The sequence below is a fragment of the Podarcis liolepis genome, assembly GCF_965112155.1.
Source record: "Podarcis liolepis genome assembly, chromosome: 14".
Classification (NCBI taxonomy): domain Eukaryota; kingdom Metazoa; phylum Chordata; class Lepidosauria; order Squamata; family Lacertidae; genus Podarcis; species Podarcis liolepis.
Genome location: NC_139569.1, coordinates 20,330,631 through 20,351,506, shown reverse-complemented (window position 1 = coordinate 20,351,506; position 20,876 = coordinate 20,330,631). Strand labels below are relative to the sequence as shown.

General features: G+C 40.3%; 1 protein-coding gene across 2 annotated transcripts in view; it reads right to left on the bottom strand.

Moving 5' to 3' along the window:
* The window catches only part of SEC14L5 (SEC14 like lipid binding 5), a 46,124-nt gene that overhangs the window by 24,924 nt on the left and 324 nt on the right, over positions 1 to 20,876 (bottom strand). The window contains exons 2-3 of one of the 2 annotated variants that reach the window (XM_083473665.1): positions 10,729 to 10,863; positions 9,644 to 9,719 (exon numbers count right to left, since the gene is read on the bottom strand). In XM_083473665.1, the coding sequence (XP_083329791.1) occupies positions 9,644 to 9,706 (63 nt within the window). In that variant the 5' untranslated portion in view covers positions 9,707 to 9,719; positions 10,729 to 10,863. The remainder of the gene's footprint in view (positions 1 to 9,643; positions 9,720 to 10,728; positions 10,864 to 20,876) is intronic. The other variant, XM_083473666.1, reaches the window with a different exon arrangement.

Below are 20,876 nucleotides of genomic sequence, written 5' to 3'. Positions count from 1 at the left end.
TCAATACAGACTATGGGAACCACACAACTACTGTTATTGTTTTTTGAGCAGTTGTTGTTAAGACTGGCTCATACGAAAATCAGTTGCTATGTGGCAGAAGCTGACCAATAGATATGTCACAGTAGTAAAGGATCTATAGTGAAGGTCTCCAGAGATAATGCTATGCAGAGCTACTATTTTTGGGCAGAATCCCAAAAACAAAGAACAATGGGACATTTTAAGAAATACACAATAGTCTGTTTCAGGCCAATCGGGGGCTCTGGCAAGCATGGAATGGCTTATACTGAAAAACTCAATTATGCTAGATTTTAGAACACGTCTTTGGACTTCTATATCCAAGACATTTAACAATCAAGATATTTTGCAGCACAGTCGCTGATCACAACTCAGGCAAGCAGTGAACAGCTGATGTTATATTTAACATGGTTCACCTTTAACATGACAACTTTGCTAAGGATTAAATTACATTTGATGATGCACAAGTTACCATGACCTCTCAACTTTGTGTGGTGCAAAATTCCTGCATGGATCAAATAAGAGGAGAATACTGTAGGTAAGGTCTATATAGGTTTATTACTCAGGATTTGCTAGGGGAAATGATGATGATAATAATAATAATAATAATAATAATAATAATAATAATAATAATACATTTAGGGATGAAAATCTTCAAAAGATAGAGGAAAGTTGTTTCAGCTGGAACTTGAGAAGGAAATGGCATTATGAATAAATGCAAACCCTTTCTATAAAATAAGATGTATTCCTAGAAAAGATTCTAAAAAGATATACATTAACCCAGCAATTCTCTCAATATATGTGATTTTAAAACAAGATTTGGAGTCCTGCTGAAATTGTGGAGTGGAGCAAAGAGAACCAACTGTATTCTGGCTGATTTTAGATGTCAAACATATCACATGGCAGAGCAAACTCAGTAAAGGCTAACGGAGCCAATGTGCATCTGCATAATTTTCACAAAGTAAGAAGCCCTACATGTGAGACTTCTATGGATCCTAACAAAAATTCAGAAGTGTATTTTTTGATCAGAAAAGTGACTGCAATGACAAAAAAGCAATTATTTTGTTTGGTAAAAACTGAAACACAAATGAACAAAGGAGGACATTAGCTTCTTATTAGCTCTTGCATCCTGCCACTATGTCAAGGAGCTTAAGAGTGGCAGTTAAGCCTTACAGCCATCCTGTGAAAGGTGGCCATTTGCCCAAAGTCATCTAATGAAATTTGCAGCCAAGCAGGGATTTGAACCTGAGTATTCCAAACCTGCAGCCAATGCACCACACTAGCTTTCTTTTAGCCAGCATTTAAGTATCTAGGCCAGTCTTCCCCAACCTGGTGCCCTCCAGGTGCTTTGGACTTCAAGTTCCATCTTCCCTGACCTTTTGACCATACTAACTGGGGCCAACAGGAATTGCAATCCTAAACATCTAGAAGGCAGCAGGTGGAGGGATATAAGCACCAATTCTACCATCAGAGGACTACTACACAAGCTATTCTTTCATCTTATCATGGTCTATTTTTGCATGCCAGGTAGGACAAGGAGGGAACAAAGCACAGAGGCAGTATCAAGGGCAGCGAACTAGGCAAAGCTTGTTGGCAAGCCAAGGAAAAGAACAAGTTCAGCCAATGAGGACAGCTGGCTGAGAACAGCAATGTATGTGTCACTCTGTGATTGACAAGACAGTTTCCACTTGCCAGGGACTGCAGTGAAATTTCATTAACTGGAATATGTAATCAAAACCAAGCCCTCGGTCAGAGTTTTATAGTTACCTGATTTGCATCTATTCAAAAGGCCATGGCTAGGTTATTTAATCACATGGGGTCCAAGGACTGAGTTTTGTATGTCTGAAATAGGAGACTACTTCAAAGATTCAGTGTTCTACATTGTTGATGTTGTAGTTGTTGCTGTTGTTGATAAAGTCACTTTCTTCAAAAATGTGATCCAAACCAACTTACAAAAATAGTGTAAATAAAGAACTGTTAAAGTGAAGGCATTCAAGCCTTAGCTGGCTAGGTCATATCATGGCTATATAAATACCAATTCTATGAAAATTCTCTTTCCTATTTCAGGTTTTTCCAATATACATTTCTCCTGTTATGCTTAAAAATGGCAAATTAAATTAATTTCTTGTATTCCTTTTATTTTATTCGTTTTTAGGAAAAAATAAATAAATATTTTTTTAGGCACAGGAACAAAGGAGGGCTAGGAATACCCAATCTCGAACAATACTATGCAGCTTTCTAAATTAAATCATTGGCACCCTCATTAAAGGCAAAGTGGATATTTCATGGATACAAACAGAAAGCACCCACACAAGACTATTGGTACATGCTCTGCCCTTCCTGTGGTTGTCTCACAGAACAAGAAAAGGTGGGAAATCCATTCTTAAAAGTAACATTGATGGTGTGGTGGAATTGGAACTCAGTTTTGGCTCCTAGGCAGTCAGGCGTGGATGCCTCTGTTAGATCACTCCTCATTAAAACATGCAGATAAATATAAGCCTAGATTTTGAAACAAATGGTTTCTATAGAATTAGAGATAAGTTTGTAAGAGCTAAAGCAATCGCAAAATAGGAACTGCCTCTGTTAGATCACTCCTCATTAAAACATGCAGATAAATATAAGCCTAGATTTTGAAACAAATGGTTTCTATAGAATTAGAGATAAGTTTGTTAGAGCTAAAGCAATCGCAAAATAGGAACTGGTGGCAAAGACAAAAGGCATAAAATTGTCATGGCTGCAACTGTATCAATGGTGCACTTTTGTAAAGTATCTGGAATGCATGGGTGAGGGCTTCGGACCCTTGACACTTTTTGATTCGCTATGTAGCAGATCTAGCCATGACACAAAACATCTTCCTCCCAGAATCTCAGCACTATAAAACACCTGGCTGCAAATGTTTAACTAGGCAACACTGTTAGTACACAAATTCAACACAGACACAAGTGTACATGTATAGTCGCTATCAGGTTCCTTATAGCTGCCTTGTTGAAGCTGTGACCTAGCCTGAACCTGCTTTGTGCAATACCATATTATCACAACACATGGAGATTTAGCTGTAGGCCTAACAAGGAGGAAAAAGTTGTGACTAAATGCGTATTTCAGGATGAAGCACAATGCTCAAATGAATACTGTACAACGGAAGAGCTACACAATAGGAATGCTGCTATGGGGACTGTTCCTTCAAGTTATTCAAGGAAAAGTTTCTAAGCAAACAGACCTCAGCTATAGCCGTAAGTCAGTACAAAATGCTTGGTTTTAATTTTAGCAGATGGTAGAAAAGAATTGTGTGTTCTGTAAGTTATGCCAGCTAGGGCATGCAGATGGAATGGGCATGTGCCTATCCAGAGTCCCATATATCAGCATTTTGCTCTCAGCATAAGTAGGAACTTCCCATATCTGTATATGAGCATCAACCTGACTATAAATGAAGCTGTCTGATCAACAGTCCTGATACCAATCACAAATGTGAAGTCCCCCCCCCCCCGCCCGACTGCAGGATAATGAGAGGAGCAGCAAAGAAACTGGACAAAGCCTGGCACCTGTTCCGCAATACCCACTGTGACAGAGTGCACTGTCACAACATCTCTATCTTATGGGCAGGATGAAGTAGTTTCCTATGCATTCTACTTGTGGAAAAGTTATCGCCAAGTCTATTTACTCATTTCAACTATATAACAAATAGTAATGATTAACAGCCCAGATTAAAGTAAAGATAGGATCAGAGTGGCTGCTGGTTTTCCTTATTATTCTATGAAGAAGAAGAAACGTGGACATTAGAAGTAAAAATTCAAACATATGTTTTCGCACACAGAGTAGCAAAAGAGAAATTGCAAATGTTCAACGCAAAAAAGAGTTAATAATAATAATAATAATAATAATAATAATAATAATAATAATACATTTATACCCTGCCCATCTGGCTGTGTTTCTTCCCCAGCCACTCTGGGCAGCTTCCAGCAAAATATTAAAATACAATAATTAATCAAATATTAAAAGTTTCCCTAAACAGGGCTGCCTTCAGATGTCTTCTAAAAGTCAGATAGTTGTTTATTTCTTTGACATCTGGTGGGAGGGCATTCCACAGGGCGGGCGCCACTACCAAGAAGGCCCTCTGCCTGGTGCCCTGTAATTTCACTTCTCGCAGTGAGGGAACTGCCAGAAGGCCCTTGGCGCTGGATCTCAGTGCTTTCTCAGAAACCCTTTTCCTAGTCTTCTTTTTGGTCAGTCTTATGGCTACTTCCTAGTTATTTTTTCTTCAGGGAAATGCATTTGAAAGTTAGTCCTGTAAGAAAAATCATAAACTGGCAAGCAGTTACAAACCAATGATGAGTCAGACACAATGTATGAGAGTCTGGAAATGGATTAGCCTATCTATGTATCTGCCACAACACCACCGCACACATTCCACGACAGTACAGCTGCCAGGCCACATACGAAGGGGTCAATGAATACTGTAAGCTAGCCCCATATTGTGTCTGAATCTACAATTACAAAATACATCCCTAAGCAACAGTACATTCACAAACTACACAAAGTCATGTTCCATTGCAGATGTATTTCCTATGTAGCTGGAGGGCCTATGGTGCATCTCATGTGCAGAGCCATCCAAGGATATGGTAGGCCACTGGGGACAAGTCTGCCATTTTGACATTCGGATACGGACAGAGCTCTGTCAAACCACTTTAGCTGCTCTCCACAAACCTCTGAAATCATCAGCTCAAGTCTCCTAACTGCTTCAAAGGAAATTCAGTCGCTAAGGAACTGCTCTTTGCTGCAGGGAGAATCCTCTAACGAATGCAAAGCTTGAGGGAGTAAAAGTCTGTCACATTATGCATATCCGAGTTAAGATTCTGATTTGAGAAACTTTAAATAAAAATTAAAATATTAGGGCCTCCTGGGTCTATATTTTAGGAAGTGGCTGTTTCAAGGAACTAGATTATGTTTGACCTAGATACGGTGACAACTTCTCATAGGATGGATCAGTACAATGTCAGTACATGATGTTGAGATAAGTATGGGGAAACTAATCCAGTAAATTCATTAAACTCAACCCCATGGAAAGCACAAAGTATTTGCAAACAATCACAGTGGGTCTGCATATCACCCCTTTAAGCACAGTGTCTTCAGAAAGACTATCAAACCACATGTAGTGTAGCAGTGACTACAGCATCTCTGTTACTTACGGAGTGTGTACTGTTGAAAAACGTGATATTGTTTTGTTTTTTATATGATTTATTATGCTTACGCACCAACAAGATACATAAAAAGAAAATATTTGTGTCATTTGTTACAAATTACACCTTTAACCAAAAAGAATAAATTTGTTTAATTGACAATAAATCTTCTTAAAATACATTGACTTCCCGTCTTCTCCATACTTCATTTCTAGTTTACTAACTTTTTGCATAAATCTATCTATTCATTTTACAATAAAACATTATTTATCCTGTATCCTTATTTCTTACTTAGTACAACTACAGAGGTTATTCAAAAGCAGCAACCGAATTCAGACTTAAGATATGTTCTTAAGATATGTTTTAAGAGGTTCTCATTTTACAATAAATACTTGTTTTGACATATCTTTCATTCTTTCAGTTAATTTGACTAACTCTGCATAGTCAACTAGTTTCTGTAATCATTCTGACCTCGAAGGGGTTTTGTCACTTTTCCAATTACTCGCAATTAAAATTCTCGTGACAATGGTGGCATATAGAAAGATATCTTTCACATTCTGAGGAATATTGGGTCCTATAATTCCCAGTAAGAACGCCTCTGGGGTTTTTTTTATGAATGAAACCCCTAACATTTTTTAAAGTTCTAAATAGCCATCATCCCCAAAAGGCTTAATTTTATTACATAGCCACCACATATGGAACATTGTACCAGTACAACGAAAAACATGATATTGTTGCTTGATTTTGGGGTTGTATAATTTAATTATAAAGTAGTGCTACTGGTTTTAATTTAATTTCATTACATTCGTTTAACCTGTGTAAGTCACGTTTGAGTTCATTTTTACAATGAAAGACAACTAAAATAATGAACCCAATTAAGTACAGTACTATCCTGAATGCCCTAATCCAGTCCTCTGGAGGAAAATATTCATTAAAAGAAACATGCTTCCTATAAATCAAAGTCTCATCTCCTCTGAGCAAAAGCATCTATACAATACCCACAAGATTATCATACTGTTCCTTCAAATCTTTCTCCAAGAGGTGCATTTCACACATTAGCAGATTTTGAATCATCAGATTGAGAAGTTGCAACACTTGGCACACAGATGGTGAAAACTGCGGCGAAGACTGTTAATACTAACAGAAACACTAAGGTGAACCTCAGAACAGCAATCTACAAGAGTGTGTTGACTGAACCCAGAGGTCCAGCACTCAAAGAGTTCATTCTTTATAAGGATCTTTTTTATTTATTTAATGAGGAATACCTCATTAAAATTGTTTAAAGTAAAAGCTTCCAGAAGGTAGAGATAATATGATCAACCAACACTTTGGCAAAATATTCCCAAAGATACAAAAGATGATCCTGCTCTTCGGCAGCACCCCAACTTTTTTGTAGTCATCCTCACAAGTTAACATTTTCTACAGTCACTTCCTAAAGCAAAATCTCCACTCAAAGTTTCTGTCTACCCGTCTGCACATTCCTCAAGTGCATTTATTGTATTCTTCATAAGAACAGGCTTTAACGATCCATCTGTTTATTCTGGCGAAGAACTGGTGAATTCCAAACCAAAACAACATAGAGATCCAGGGCTCCACTTGCCTAGAAGCCAAGCCCTTTGATATTGTTCCTTTGATATTCTTATGCTCTTTGATATTGGCCCTTTGATATTGTTAGGCTCAGAATCACATTATTGCTATTACAAAAATGTTCTCGGGCTAAATCCTAGCACTAAAAACAAAAGCTAGTGCTAGGTGTTGCCTTAAATTAAATCATTTAACCAACATATTTATGCTTAACTGTATAATGTAATCAAATTTCATTTTGGCAGTTACACTTTCTTGTAAGCAGCAATCTTTTTGCAACCTAGGCATCGTAGACAGACTGCACCATGTTTTTCTAGAAGCTCTTGAGTTCACACATGTGATTTAAGATATAGCTGAGGATTCAAAACATTCAGGATTCAGTTTTGTTTTTACCAGAGCATAATTCATTTAGCGTGTTAGTTTCACTTTCTATAAAGCCAAGGGGTTACAACAGTACATAAGACTGCCTAAGACATTTTGTCAAGTAGAGAAAAATTCTGAAATAAAAAATGCAACAAAAAGAAATGCATCAATATTTGGTCTTTAGAAGATATATGCTACCAAACTTACAACAGATTTGTCTAGCTGCAACCCTCCTGTATTAACAGCCAATTTACTGACAACCACCTGACATCAACCATCTGTGTCTAATGGAGCTGAAGTGCACATAGGTGCTTGTTCTGTTTACCAGTGCCTTTGTGTTGAATACTGCAAAACACTCTACAGAAGGAAGTCAGGGAACTGTCACTTGAGATACCAAATGTACTTGGAAACTTTCAGTGCAATGACAACTGCTTTTGTCATCCACAACTCCACATGTTAATAGAAAATAGTTCGTATGCTTGCCTGCCTCTCTCTCTGAACTGAAGCTTGCAGAGAACTTTAAATGGACTAATTCTGCAGACAAAAGTACTAAATGCCCAAAGCCATTAGCCATAACTCACAAGGGATACAGGAACATATGTCTCTTCCCCCTGGTGCGAGTCAGATAGATCTGGTAAAGATAGATGACGTTAGCAGAATAGACTTAGCCACAGTTGTTAAGACTCTCCTTCCAACTTTGTTTTTCAACAAGATCTGAAGCAAGATGCACAATACACTGGGATTTTCAAAAAGAAAATATTTAGAGAAGCCAGGGATGCCAGACCTGAGTGCAAATGAAGTGGGGAGAGGAACTGCTAAGTTTCCTGAAGTCACTTGGTTATTTTAATTAAAAAATGAGAGCTGCTCTCAGAGGCATTCAAAATCGCCACCAACATTGGCACAGTGTATTTCTACACCAGATACGGAGGAGGCAACAAGATCTCAAAGGTCACAGTTTTCAAAGGACCCCTAAATAAGGCAAAAGGTGGAAGCCAATTTGTACCATAAGGACATAAGAACAGTCCTGTTGAATCAGAAAAACATCCTTCTAGTCCAGCATTCTGTTCTCACAGTAGCCAAGAAGATGGCTATAGACAGCTCACAAGAAGGATATGACAGCAATAGCACTTTCCTACTTGTAATCTCCTGCAACTGGTATCCAGAGATGTATTGTCTCTAACAGGGGAGGTAGAATACAGCCCTCATGATTGATAGTGATATATAGCGACATGAATCTGTCTAATCCCCTTTTAAATCTGTTAGTTGGGGGCCTCACTACATCGTGTCAGAACAAATTTAATTGTTTAACAAGGCACTGCATGGAAAAGTACTTTATTTTATAGTTCTTGTAAATTCCAAAATTCAGTTTCATTGACTAACCCTGGGTTCTAGTATTATGAAGAAAAAACTTACCTCTATCCATATTCTCCACATCATATATAATGTTATACACTTATGTTCCTTCCCAGCCCTTATTCACCTTTTAAAAAAAACACCTAAGACTTGTAACCTGTAACTATTGCTCATTTGGGAGTTGCTCCAGCCTCTTCATCATTTTGGTTGCTCTTTTTACACTTTTACCAGCTCTACAGTATCTTTTGAGGGGCAGCAACCAGAACTGTGAACTGTATTCCAAGGGCAATTGCACCATAAATAATAAAATATTTCCAGCCCCTTTCCTAATGGCCCCTAAAATGTGATGTGCCTTTTGCACAGCTACCACACACTGGATTAACATTTTCATCAAACTATTCACCATTATCCAATAATTATTTCCTGCTCAGTCATCATCAGTTCACACCCCATTTCATGTAAATGTGAAGTTACAATTCCCCCCCCCCCCCAATGTACATCATTTTACACCTTGCACTGAACCACATTTGCCATTTTACTACCCATTCACCTAGTTTGGAGAGATCATTTTGGAGCTCCTAGCAATCCCTTTTTTTGTTTTTACCACTGTAACTTTTTACCACAAGTTTACAGCATTAGTAAACTTGACTACCTCACTGCTCACTCCTAACTCCAAATTATTAATGAAAACGTTAAAAAGAAGTGGCCCCAATACAAATCCTTGAGAGAACCACTTCTTACCTATATTCATAGTGAGAACATTCCATTTATTCCTACTCTCTGCTTCCTGTTCTCTAACCAGTTACTAATCCATAACAGTACCTGCCTTTTAATCTTATGACTGCTAAACTTGCCAAATCTAATTTTTTACATTCCTTTCTGATAATTACTACAAATAAATTCAGCACTGGATGACAAAGAAGTTAGAAATATTTTTTGTGAAGTTGTGAAATTATGGTACCTTATGACAAGAAACCCAATTACAGGTTGATCCTACAGAAAATTTAACCAAAAGAACAGATATAACCTTTCATATACTGCAAATCAACACATCCTAACTCTGAATACCACACAAATCAGAGGCTTCTGAATATTTTTTTTGAGCCTCTAAAGCTATGAAAGACACCAGAGAAGTAATGAGAAATACCACTTACCGCCATGACCAGCTCAAATGGGTATTTGTAGACCCTAACAGGAGACTGATATTTTTGCACCATTTTTACTTCACACCTGTAATGAAAGATAACAGAAACCTGTTTTAAAAAAGAAATCTACTCTGAACATCACACAGCAAGCCTAAACATATGCACTTTAGACTCTGCAGTAGAACTGCTATTTGTCCCTTGGTGATCAAAGCCAGGAGACAGAACAGAAGCAGAGGTTCAACTAAGATGGGCCAGATTTCGAATATGGGTACCCAAGAAAAAGAAGCCGTTTGTATGTGAGTCCCCAAATATTATAACCCTTTCCTTTTATCTTATGTTTGATGTCATCATATCACCACCCTGAGACTAATGCTTTTGATTTTAAAGGCTGTTTAAAACAACCACATTCAAATTTGTGCCCAGCTGTGCTAAAGTCATTTGATTTTTAATAGAAAGGGGGGGGGAAAATCCAGATGCAAGCTAGCATACTTTTACAAAATGTTCTATGCACAGTTGGGGAAATTACACCATTCTGACAAGTGACTCAAAACCAGCTGGTTACCTTGAAATGAACAAAAAAGCCCTGTGGGATTAACAATACCCATCTCTGCAGTTCAGTTACCCGAACCACTGGAATTCCTCCATCTGCCCCCATCAACAGCTTTTAGCCCGCACACGCATGCCAGTTACAAGAACACTGAGAAATAATGAATGCACTCTAACAAAAAGCTCATTGAGTTCCATTCTGCAAACACTGTAGGATATGCTGCCTCCATTATTAATACTAAATGCCCAGGAATGCTAGAAGTCCAGAAGGCCTCTAGGTTTAACTTTTCTCACAAATATTCCAGGACTGAAAAGGCGAGCCACCATACAAGCAGTGAAATCAACACTGGGAACAAAGAGCTAATCAAAGAGAGCTTGAGTCAACTGTGGGAAATGAAAGAGTTAAAAACACATAGGTTCTCTACACCCACCTTCAGGAAGCTCTCCGTCTAAAAGCCATTTAATGTTCTTAAGAACTACTTGTACAATTAAGTTCTCTGATAAAGGAGAGGAAAAGAGAACATGGCCATTCATGGCCTTAACGATACCTGGAGTTTGCAAATTGCTTTAATCAGTCCATTAATTTTCAGAAGGTCTCAACACTTCAAGTCCACTAAGCAACCATCTGCGAATTGTGAAGTCCTGGATAAGAGTTATCACTGGTACTACACCGATTGGAATATCTAAAAGACAGAGCACATAAAGCCAGTGTTGGTGAGCGCTAACAGGACAGTGAAGCTGCAGAAAGCTTTGCTGATATCATATAACAGACACCCAAGCTACAAAAAGTGCAGGGTACCTTACAACGTAAGGATGTAAGTCCAGTACTTGGAGTGTACAGGGGACATATGAGTAGGTGCTAACAAAGTGAAGGAATATTATCTGCAAAATAAATTTAACTGTAGTCTGCCTTGCACTTACTGACCTACCATCTAAGAAATTCATGTTACATTCTGCAGGAGGTTCAGCATTCTAAGGAAGCCTTGACCTGCCCTGGGCTATCAAGCAGCTACCAGTAGCTGCTAAAATGATGGGAAAGTATAGGCATAAGCCAGCATTTGCACTTTACTGCACTTTGGGATAATGCAACAAGTAAATTCATACAAGTGTATTTCATAAGATAACTACTCTAATCTTTTAATATTTTGCTTGCATTGTACCAAGCAGATTATCACAGATTCCTTGCTTGCTTGCTTGCTTTCCTTTCTCTCTCTCTCTCTCTCTCTCTCTCTCTCTCTCTCTCTCTCACACACACACACACACACACACACACACAGTACCTACCAATGGAGGCAAGCTTGCTGAGTAAATTATCCCCTTGTTTTTGTTCACAACAGCATGATCACATTTCCCTTCAGCTTTCTAGGGACAAAACCCCCAATTTACCATCTGCCCAGGTAAGAAGAGGTTCCTGCCTTCATTGGATAAGAATGAAATGTATTACTCAGGCCTTGTGCTTGGTAACACTGTTCTAGGGAAGGGGATCCTATTTCCCTGTGGCAACTGCAGACCTGGTCAGGCAACAACAAGAACAAAAGAGATGACTTTTTATGTTATTGTTAGCACCCCTAACTACCTCTGTAACAAAGAGCTTCAAAAGCCGGGAACTACTGATGCCATCTGCTAATGAGGACTACAAGATTCAAGGCACATGAATTTTTTTAGAATTAAAATCTGCTATATATTTTGGAACATGATTTGGCTGCTTACATGTCCATTTGTTTGCTCTCTATACATCTGGACGCTTCTTGAGATACCATTCCCAAACTCAGCCTAAGAATTTCCAAAGGGGGGTAGGTGTTCATCACTGTCTTGATGATTGTCACCTTTTTGAATCAATATAGTGAACTGAAGCATGACTTCGGCATGACCTATTTTTTGGCATATGTTTGGCCACCTCTCGAGATACCATTACCAAACTCAGCATGAGAGGTTCCGAAGAGGGGCAGAAAACATCATTGCTGTTTGGACACTGGGCACCAAATGTCAGTTTGACAATACATTGCCTGTTTTTTTGACATAGGCCCAGTCACACCTTGAGATATCATTGCCAAACTTGGCATGAGGGATCCACAGGTGGGGGTCTATGTTGATGTTTGGATGTCATTTTCAATCAAGCTGGTGGACCAAAAGGTGACTTTGGCATGGCTTTGCCCATGGTTTGAAAAAAATTTGGCCACCTCATGAAATATTGTTGCCCAACTTAGTACAAGGGTTCACAAGCTGGGGGCAGCAGTCTTCATCAAAGTTTGGATGCTGGGCATCATTTTGGGCATCAATATGGTAGACCGAAACATGACTGAAATTATCATATTTTTCGCTCTATAAGATGCACCAGACCACAAGACGCACCTAGTTTTTGGAGGAGGAAAACAAGAAAAAAAAAATCTGAATCCCAGAAGCCAGAACAGCAAGAGGGATTGCTGCGCAGTGAAAGCAGCAATCCCTCTTGCTGTTCTGGCTTCTGGGATAGCTGCGCAGCCTGCATTCACTCCATAAGACACACACACATTTCCCCTTACTTTTTAGGAGGGAAAAAATGAGTCTTATAGAGCAAAAAATATGGTACTTTGCCCATTTTTTGGGCTTAGGTTCAGCTGTCGCTCAAGATATTGTTGCCAAATGCAGCATGAGGGCCCCAGAGCTGATGGTGGAACTCTTCATCATGGTTTGAATGCATGGTGCCATTTTGAATCAAGATGCCATTTTGAATCACCTGATTTTTGGTGTTAGTGGTTCAAAGTCACAAACTACACTATCCATTTAAATATCACATTTTTTCTGGTTTCTACAAAATCTGGGCAGCACCGGGCACTCACTTACAACCCCTGCAATGCAAAAATTGCTACTAAATAATTTGTAAAATGGCCATCCAACCTCTGTTTTCTAATGACATTATCTGCACAGCCAGTTGTTCACTTCTAGTATCTTCTTCTTTTCCTGGGCCATGACCTTCAATAGGAAGGAGTGATAAAATGACCACCTGTGCTCCAAGTTCCTTCAGCTTCCTACCCAGAATCTCACAGTCCCTTGCAATATGTTGCAAGAAGTTTTACAATGGTTTGGTTCAAATCACAACAGAAGAAGAGAAACACTTCATATAAATGGCTTAACCACAGATGGTGATTAGGCCTCAAACTGATTTCTGTGGAATAGCCTTCCACAGGCAAGAACCTTTCATAGACAAAAGCATATTTCATGTGTCCAAACCCCTAAAAGTTTAAGTACCCATTCAAAAATCCAGAGACTCTGCATCACCATCTGTGTCTTGTTTCTCTAATGTGCTTCTTAAAACAGCAAATTGAGTTTGCAGCTCTTAGCTAACAGGGCTGTATTGGAAAAGCAATTCATTGAACAACTGTATGTGTGGAAGTCTGTGTGAGAAGATATTTTTATTAATTTAATGAAAAACTAATAATACAATAACAAGGAACAAAAATGCCCATCCTTCCTAAGTCTAACTTTGCAGCTATGTCATCACCTTTTCCTTAAGTAGACATGGAGCTGCTGGCCTGCCATCTTCTCAGTCAGCTGCATTCGACTTTAAAGTGACCATTTTCCTTTGCCAGTCCTAAACCACCCTTAATGAATTTGTTTTGGTACTGTATTCTGAGAAATAATGGGGTTCCCTGTAAGCTTAGGAGGGGCTTGTCACTGAGAAGCACTTCCCTGCTTACTACCTATCTTCCCATGCAATATGCAGGTAGATTCTGGGGCCTAGGCCATGCTATGAAAACTACAGTTCACAGAACCTGCAGATAAGAAAGTATAGCTGCAGCTGTGATATATATTCCACATTGCAGATTGAAGGCTCACCATTACAGAGTACTCCTACTCATAAAAATGCCTGCACACTAAAGCTAGGTGGTAGGGACTGGGAGAAGGGTTCTAACCAAGCATTCTCCCTAAGATGCTAGCTTCCTATATGCAGAGAATGGGGGGATTTTTTTGCCTGAAGAAGCATTCAATCTTATGAGCCCCCACTTGATTCTGAAGTGACATAATTCACATGGCTTGACAGCAAACTCCCAGAATCCTCTGCAGAGATTCCTCAGTAAATAAGTCAATACGGAAAGTATTCCCTCAAAGTAGAATGTATGTAACTCCCTAATTGAGCCTTGTTCAAAAGAGACTGTGCTTACCAATTATGTCTGAATACACAAGAGGCATTATGTTACCCTGTGATTTTGAGTCTACAAGGCAGAAACATTAAAGATTGCTTTTAAAAATACCTAGAGATTGGTTGGTGACCTAAGGACACTAAAAAGGAGGAACAGGTAATTGCCACATGAGCCATTTACTTTGTGACAAGAAGTCACTTAAGATTGTCAGTCACTTGTCACCATCTTTAAAGTTTTACTTCCAGTTCTGCTTCCCTAAGGCTCATGACTAAGTCTTCTCCCAACTTTACACATCTAAAAGCACAGCAATTCTTTCCCACCCACACTCTCCTTTTTTCAAGTCCTAGCCCCTATAGTTATATAAGCTTTTTATTATTATTTGAGAAGTCTTGCCTACATGGCAGCAGCAAGTGGAAATCCCACTACTGAATATATCCATTTGGCCTCACCACTGGGAGCTCACATGGAAACAAGGCCTTGGCATTTATATCAGCATGAAAGTTGTTAAGCCCACTCAACACAAATGACACTGATCCTACCCAGCAAGAGTTCTTAATCAATGCAGCCAAGAAAGCAGAACTATGTATCCACTTCTGAACTAATCCAGTTGTTATGTTTGAAAAAAGTTTATGTTTTATCATCACTTTTTCTCATTAATTCTGAATTCCTATGACTAGAAAACAGCATCAGCAGAGTCATGCGTACCTTTTTCAGATGGAGGGTCGTATTCTCTCAAGGGCAGCTTTCCAGGCCACATGCCAGTGGTGGGCAGGACCAGAAGCAAAAGTGGGCAGAGCAATGGATGGGACTCTAACCTTGTACAAAAGGGTATATTTCAACCACCACAAACTCTGGGTTTTCTATGCACACTCCAACACACATATATATTTTTGTTCCCCATTCCAACCAAGCAAAATACATAATTACAGTTTCAGAGCACTTTAGAGCCAGGGAAACACAGTCAGAGGACATTGAGCAGGGTCAGTGGGAGCTGTGTCCTGGGCAGAAGGGGTGTGGCCTAGAAAGGGGGCTTGGTCTAGGCAAAGTTCCAAGGGCCAGGCAGGGAGGCATCCAGGTCCCAGGTTCCTCAGACATACCTTAAAGGCTAGATGAAATAAAATCAAATGTATGACATGAAGAAATAGGTCAACTAATCTGGAGTACCAGCTGTGCTGTCTGAAGCAAACATATATTACATCCAGAATACCAACCAGAGCCCCACTTCCAAAATGACACAGAAATATGCTTCATCTCCTGTCTACCCCTCTCCCAGATAGCAAAGACAGAGCACACCCAGGCTAGGGGTGATCCAGCCTATCACAGCTCCTTTTGGCAAGCCAAGACAGCAGGCAGGGACCCACAAGAATTGATAACTTATTGCTTCACTGCACTCCCATGGTGCAATGCTATAGCAACTACCTCTCCTCTCAGGCCAGTAAGCAGACTCTCTCTCTACCTACTGACCTGAGGAGACAAGCCTGGAAACCTAAAGACAGAAAGTGAGTTGCAACAGCAGCAAGCGGAGATAGATAGTCATAAGGCAAATGCAGCAGGTAACTCCCTAAATTAATGTATTACTGTTATCAGCAGCAGCAGCAGCAGCAGCAGCAGCAGCAAAGCTATTCTAAATTATCTCTCTGTATGCTGCATAATGCAGGGGTGGAAACCCTACAACCCAGTTGCTTAATTTCATCTAGCTCACTGGATACCCAGGTCACACTGTTGCCAGCCAGCCCAATCCACTTTCAAAGCTCTACTAAGGCGGGAGGCTGTCCAATACTGGGCAGCCTCCTGCCCAAGGAGGAATGCCTTTGAAAACATGGGTGGACAGCCAATAGCTGACAATAGGGTCCCCAGTTGACATCATTCTGTGGAACAATATTCCCCCAATAGAAAAATGGTTTTCTACTCCAGTATAAAGGTTTGTCTTCCTTGAAAGAGAAGAGTTAATCTTCTCGATGGGAAGACTGCTTCAGTGTGTATGTTTACTCTGTAGCAGCAGCAGCAGCTATTTAAAGCAAGCAAGTTTGAGAGCTGAATCCTTAACCTGGATTAGCTGTATCTTTAACCTGATATGCCAGACCCATCATTTAACTGCACAGTAATTTTTCCCTTGGTACGTAGCAATAATGTCAAAAACAAACTCAATGTACTTTCCAGGCTTAACTTATCCTGTAAAATATCCTACTGATTCAGGAAGAAGAAGTAAATTACACAACTGGCTATGGCTGTATGGCAGCTTCTGTAGTCTCAGCAGTACATGGTGGGGGCAAACCTCTGTTGGATACTCTAGAAAGCTGTTGGCAGACACTGAATGCAATATAAAGCTAGATGGACCAATGGACTGACTTGGTATAAAGCAGCTTCATATGTTGATTTAGGCCATGGGTAGGCAAACTAAGGCCCAGGGACCAGATCCAGCCCAATTGCCTTCTCAATTCGGCATGAGGACGGTCCTGGAATCAGCGTGTTTTTACATGAGTAGAATGTGTCATTTTATTTAAAATGCATCTCTGGGTTATTTGTGGGGCCTGCCTGGTGTTTTTACATGAGAAGAATATGTGCTTTTATTTAAAATGCATCTCTGGGTTATTTGTGGGGTATAGGAATTCGTTCATTTTTTATTTAAAAAAATATAGTCCGGTCCCCCACAAGGTCTGAGGGACAGTGGACCAGCCCTCTGCTGAAAAAGTCTGCTGACCCCTGATTTAGGCTGTACTTGAGGAGCAGTGTTTGAACAAGGCACAGATTTTAAGAAATTACTGTCACTACAACACATACAACAATGGAAGAGGTACATGTGAATGAGAGTGTTGAGTCTGCTTTTCAGTTAGGCATCAGCAGCCTACCACAGAGGGATAACAATTCTGATTAAATAAGCACAGTCAACAGTGATGTGGTACATAAAGGAATTCATCATATGTATATGCACATTTATAATTCAAAGAACTGAGGACAGTAAGTGAGTCCATAGGTAAAGATGACTATTTTTTGGAGCTTTCTGTGTTACACAGAAAAATATATATGATCTGGAAGAAATGAAAATGGATATATATACGTATGTAATACTTGCTCATTAAGCTTAAACTTTATTTGCTAACTCAAATACATAGCAAGGCTTACATATATTTTTAGTATTCAAAATAGTGCCTTTCATATTGTTTTTATTCAAACAGTTATTATAAGTATACCTAAGATTAGAGGTGGAGCTGCAAGCTGCTGCACCTTAAAAAATGTTATGCCAATTAACAGGAAAAAGCTGTTAAAGCAAACTATCATACAAACAAAAGGTTGCACTACTTTGGCTTAAGTACCTGTAAACTCAACAGCATTGTGTATAAAATGATGAATCTCTTCTGTATCTAGTAAAATGCTCATTAATGTATGTCCCTATTATGTTGTTGGCGTCTGTCTCGAGAGACAATAGAGTGCACCTCCAGGTGGTGGTAGGAGTCAAATCGCTGTGTTAGCAGCATTGAAATGACCTCCCTGGAGTGCAAGCTTGGGCAGTGTGTATGGAGGTCTTGAGCTGCCCAAACAATAGGACCCCACACTCAGCCTTGATGATGTGGTCAAAATGTAAATAGAGCAGCACATTTGGCACCAGCTTGGCTGCAGGAGTTGCCAGAAGGAGATGTACAAGGTATCACCCAACCACCCTAGGGACTCAACCCCAGATTTGTGTATGGTTTACCCCTTTGCCTTTTCTTGTCCCAAAGATATCCCACAAGGCAGTGCAGGTTCTCCTAGATGGGCTAACCAGGTTGACAAGCCCCATCTGCTCATTTCCCTCTACAGCATGTGCAGAAACTGTCTTCTTGATTGTTGGACCCACAATTAGCCTCATCCGCTCAATCTGCCAGAGCCGGTCTTCGCATGCAGAACTCCCTAACTCACCAAGGGGTTGAGACCCATCAGCTACCCTCACCTGGTATAGATGGTCAGTTGAAGCTATTCCCAAGATATGGCTGCTGTTGCAGGGTAGGGCTTAAAGGTGGACAAACTACTCCAGTAGGAGCACAACTTGTGCCCCACCAGAGGTGCTGCCCCTCCCCAACATCCCATACATGCCCTCATTATGTAATAAACAGATAGCATAAGGACTAAGTGTGCATTTGACTATTGAGCAAAACTTCACAACCATACTAGACTCTTAGACATGCTTCATGAAACAGTTGTGCATGCTCCCAACAGTGTAGATTTTTGCCACCGCCATTGTGCTCTGAAAGCTTTCTAGAACTTTCCAAGTGATCACTGTTGGAAACAGAATGGAGGACAAGATGGACCTTTGATCAAATCCAGAAAGCTTCACTATCAACAAAACTAACTGTCCTGAACCAGTATACTATATATACTAGAAAGAACAAGAATGTTTTAAGTTTCTTTCTAATCAACAACTTCCAATTTTATACCTGAATCTTGGGATATGTTTATTTATTAGAATAGTTTTACTCTGCATCGCTAAGAGACAACCAGTTTAAGAATTAGGGGGACTGAGAAGGGAACCTAGGGATTCAAAGTGTGTTTATTAAATGTTCAGTTCATCTTTCTAGCAACCCTGTGAAGTTAAGTTGCTTGGGAAGACCATGTATTAAGAGGAAGAAGGGCTAAGTGCTTAATTTCTATAAAAAGAGATGCAAGAGTTCAAACTTGACAGTATCAAGTCTGGACGCTCTTTCCAACTCCATTTGATGTTCCTAAAGTTCAAGGAATTCAGTAGTTACCAAGCAGAAAATAATATACACTGCATACCTCCCCCCCCCCCCGAGAAAGAACTGAGATTGAACAGAAATTGCCTATATAACATATATTTAGTGCGTACTGCAAGGAGCAGCATCAAGGATGAGGCTTGATTATTTGCTATTGTTAGGGGCACCAAGCTATTGACAAGTATTTTTAGCCCTGAGAAGAGCCTGTGTGTGTGTGAGAGAGAGAGAGAGACACACACACCATTCAAAACTGGCCACCTGTCAAATTCTTTTAACTATTAATAATATTAATAACATTACCACAAAACTGCCACTGAACAATTTAACTGGAGATGCTGGGGATTCAACCTGGAACCTTCTACAGGCAAAGCAGGCGCACTACCACTGAGACCCACCGCATAGGATAAGTTAGAAAGAGAAGAGTGACGGTTTGTGGGTGGGTGAGAGCACATGTATTTGTGCAAGAGGCATCATTCAAAGCCAGCCAACTGTCAAATTCCTTGTTCCACTAAGAATCTGACAGGTGGCCAGCTTTGAATGGTGCCTCAAAACACACACAAAACCTCTTTTCATAGGGAGATGGGGAAGGGCTTATTGCAGCTGAGTGGCAGAACACCTTCTTTGCATGCAGAAGATCCTGGGGTTCAATCCCCAACATCTCCAGGAATGGCTGGAAGAAAGCCCTGCCTGAAACCTTGGGGAGCTGCTGCCAGTCCATGTAGACAATATAGAGCTAGATGGACCAATGAGTCTGAGTCAGTATCAGGCAGATTCCTGTGTTCATCAGGAGCACCCATAGCTGAGCGGCAAAGCAATTGCTTTGCATGCACAAAGCCCCTGGTTCAACAGCTAGTATCTGTAGGTAGAGCTGGGAATGTCCCCTGCCTGAAATCCCCAGAGAACTGCTGCCAGTCACTGTAGATAGTACTTGAGCTACTTGGCCCAATGGTCTAACAGAGTATAAGGCACCTTCCCAGTGCTTTTTTCTGGGAGTACGCAGGGGTACACATACCTCTAAACATTTTGTGAACCTTTGTCCATTTACTGTACAGTATTTATTTTTCCCAATTTGAACTATAAAATGGTGATTTTCTTGGGTCAAAATGAACTACCCCTAAACATTTTTTTTTTTAGAAAAAAAGCACTGCACTTTCCTATGTTTCTGTGATGGGGAAAGGGAGGAGATTATTTATTGCATTTATTAGTAGCCTCATAGAAGATTCGCTACAGGGGCAACCTGCAGTTTTACAACCTAGAAACTGCTAAGGTGGAGTGAAGCTCCCAATGGTTCTTCCTTCTGAAGCCTTCTGAGGTTGCATACACACACCCCTGCTTCTAAGGAATCCTGGGGGGGGGGGGGAGTTTACCCCATTAGAGCTACAATTCCCAGCAAACTACAGTTCTTGTCACATTGTGTGTGTGTGTGTGTGTGTGTGTGTGTGTGTGTGTGTAAAAACGGCCTTTAAATGTGCTCTCATTGTATGCAGACAAAATGTATTGAGCCCCATTGGTGCCTGGGGTGAAAAGATAATGGGGGGTGAGTTGAGATACGAGAAAATGCCCATCTTCTGTAGTTGGAATTGTATTTCTATTCGGGATTATTTCTTGCATATTTCGACTATTTAAACCCCCCTCTTCCGCCCTAAAAGCGAGGGGGAAGGAGGTGTCGCTAGGGGGGGAGAGGTAGCCCTGTCAAAATGGGGGGGGGCAGCGCCCTCAGCTTGTCAAGGTGGTGGTGGGGAGCACCCTAGGCCTGTCAAAATGGGAGGGGTCGGCAGCACACAAGGCTTGGGTTTTTTTAAAAAAGGGGGGGGGCGGCAGCACCCTCAACCAGAGCCATGGGAGGAAAAGGAAAGATACCCGGCC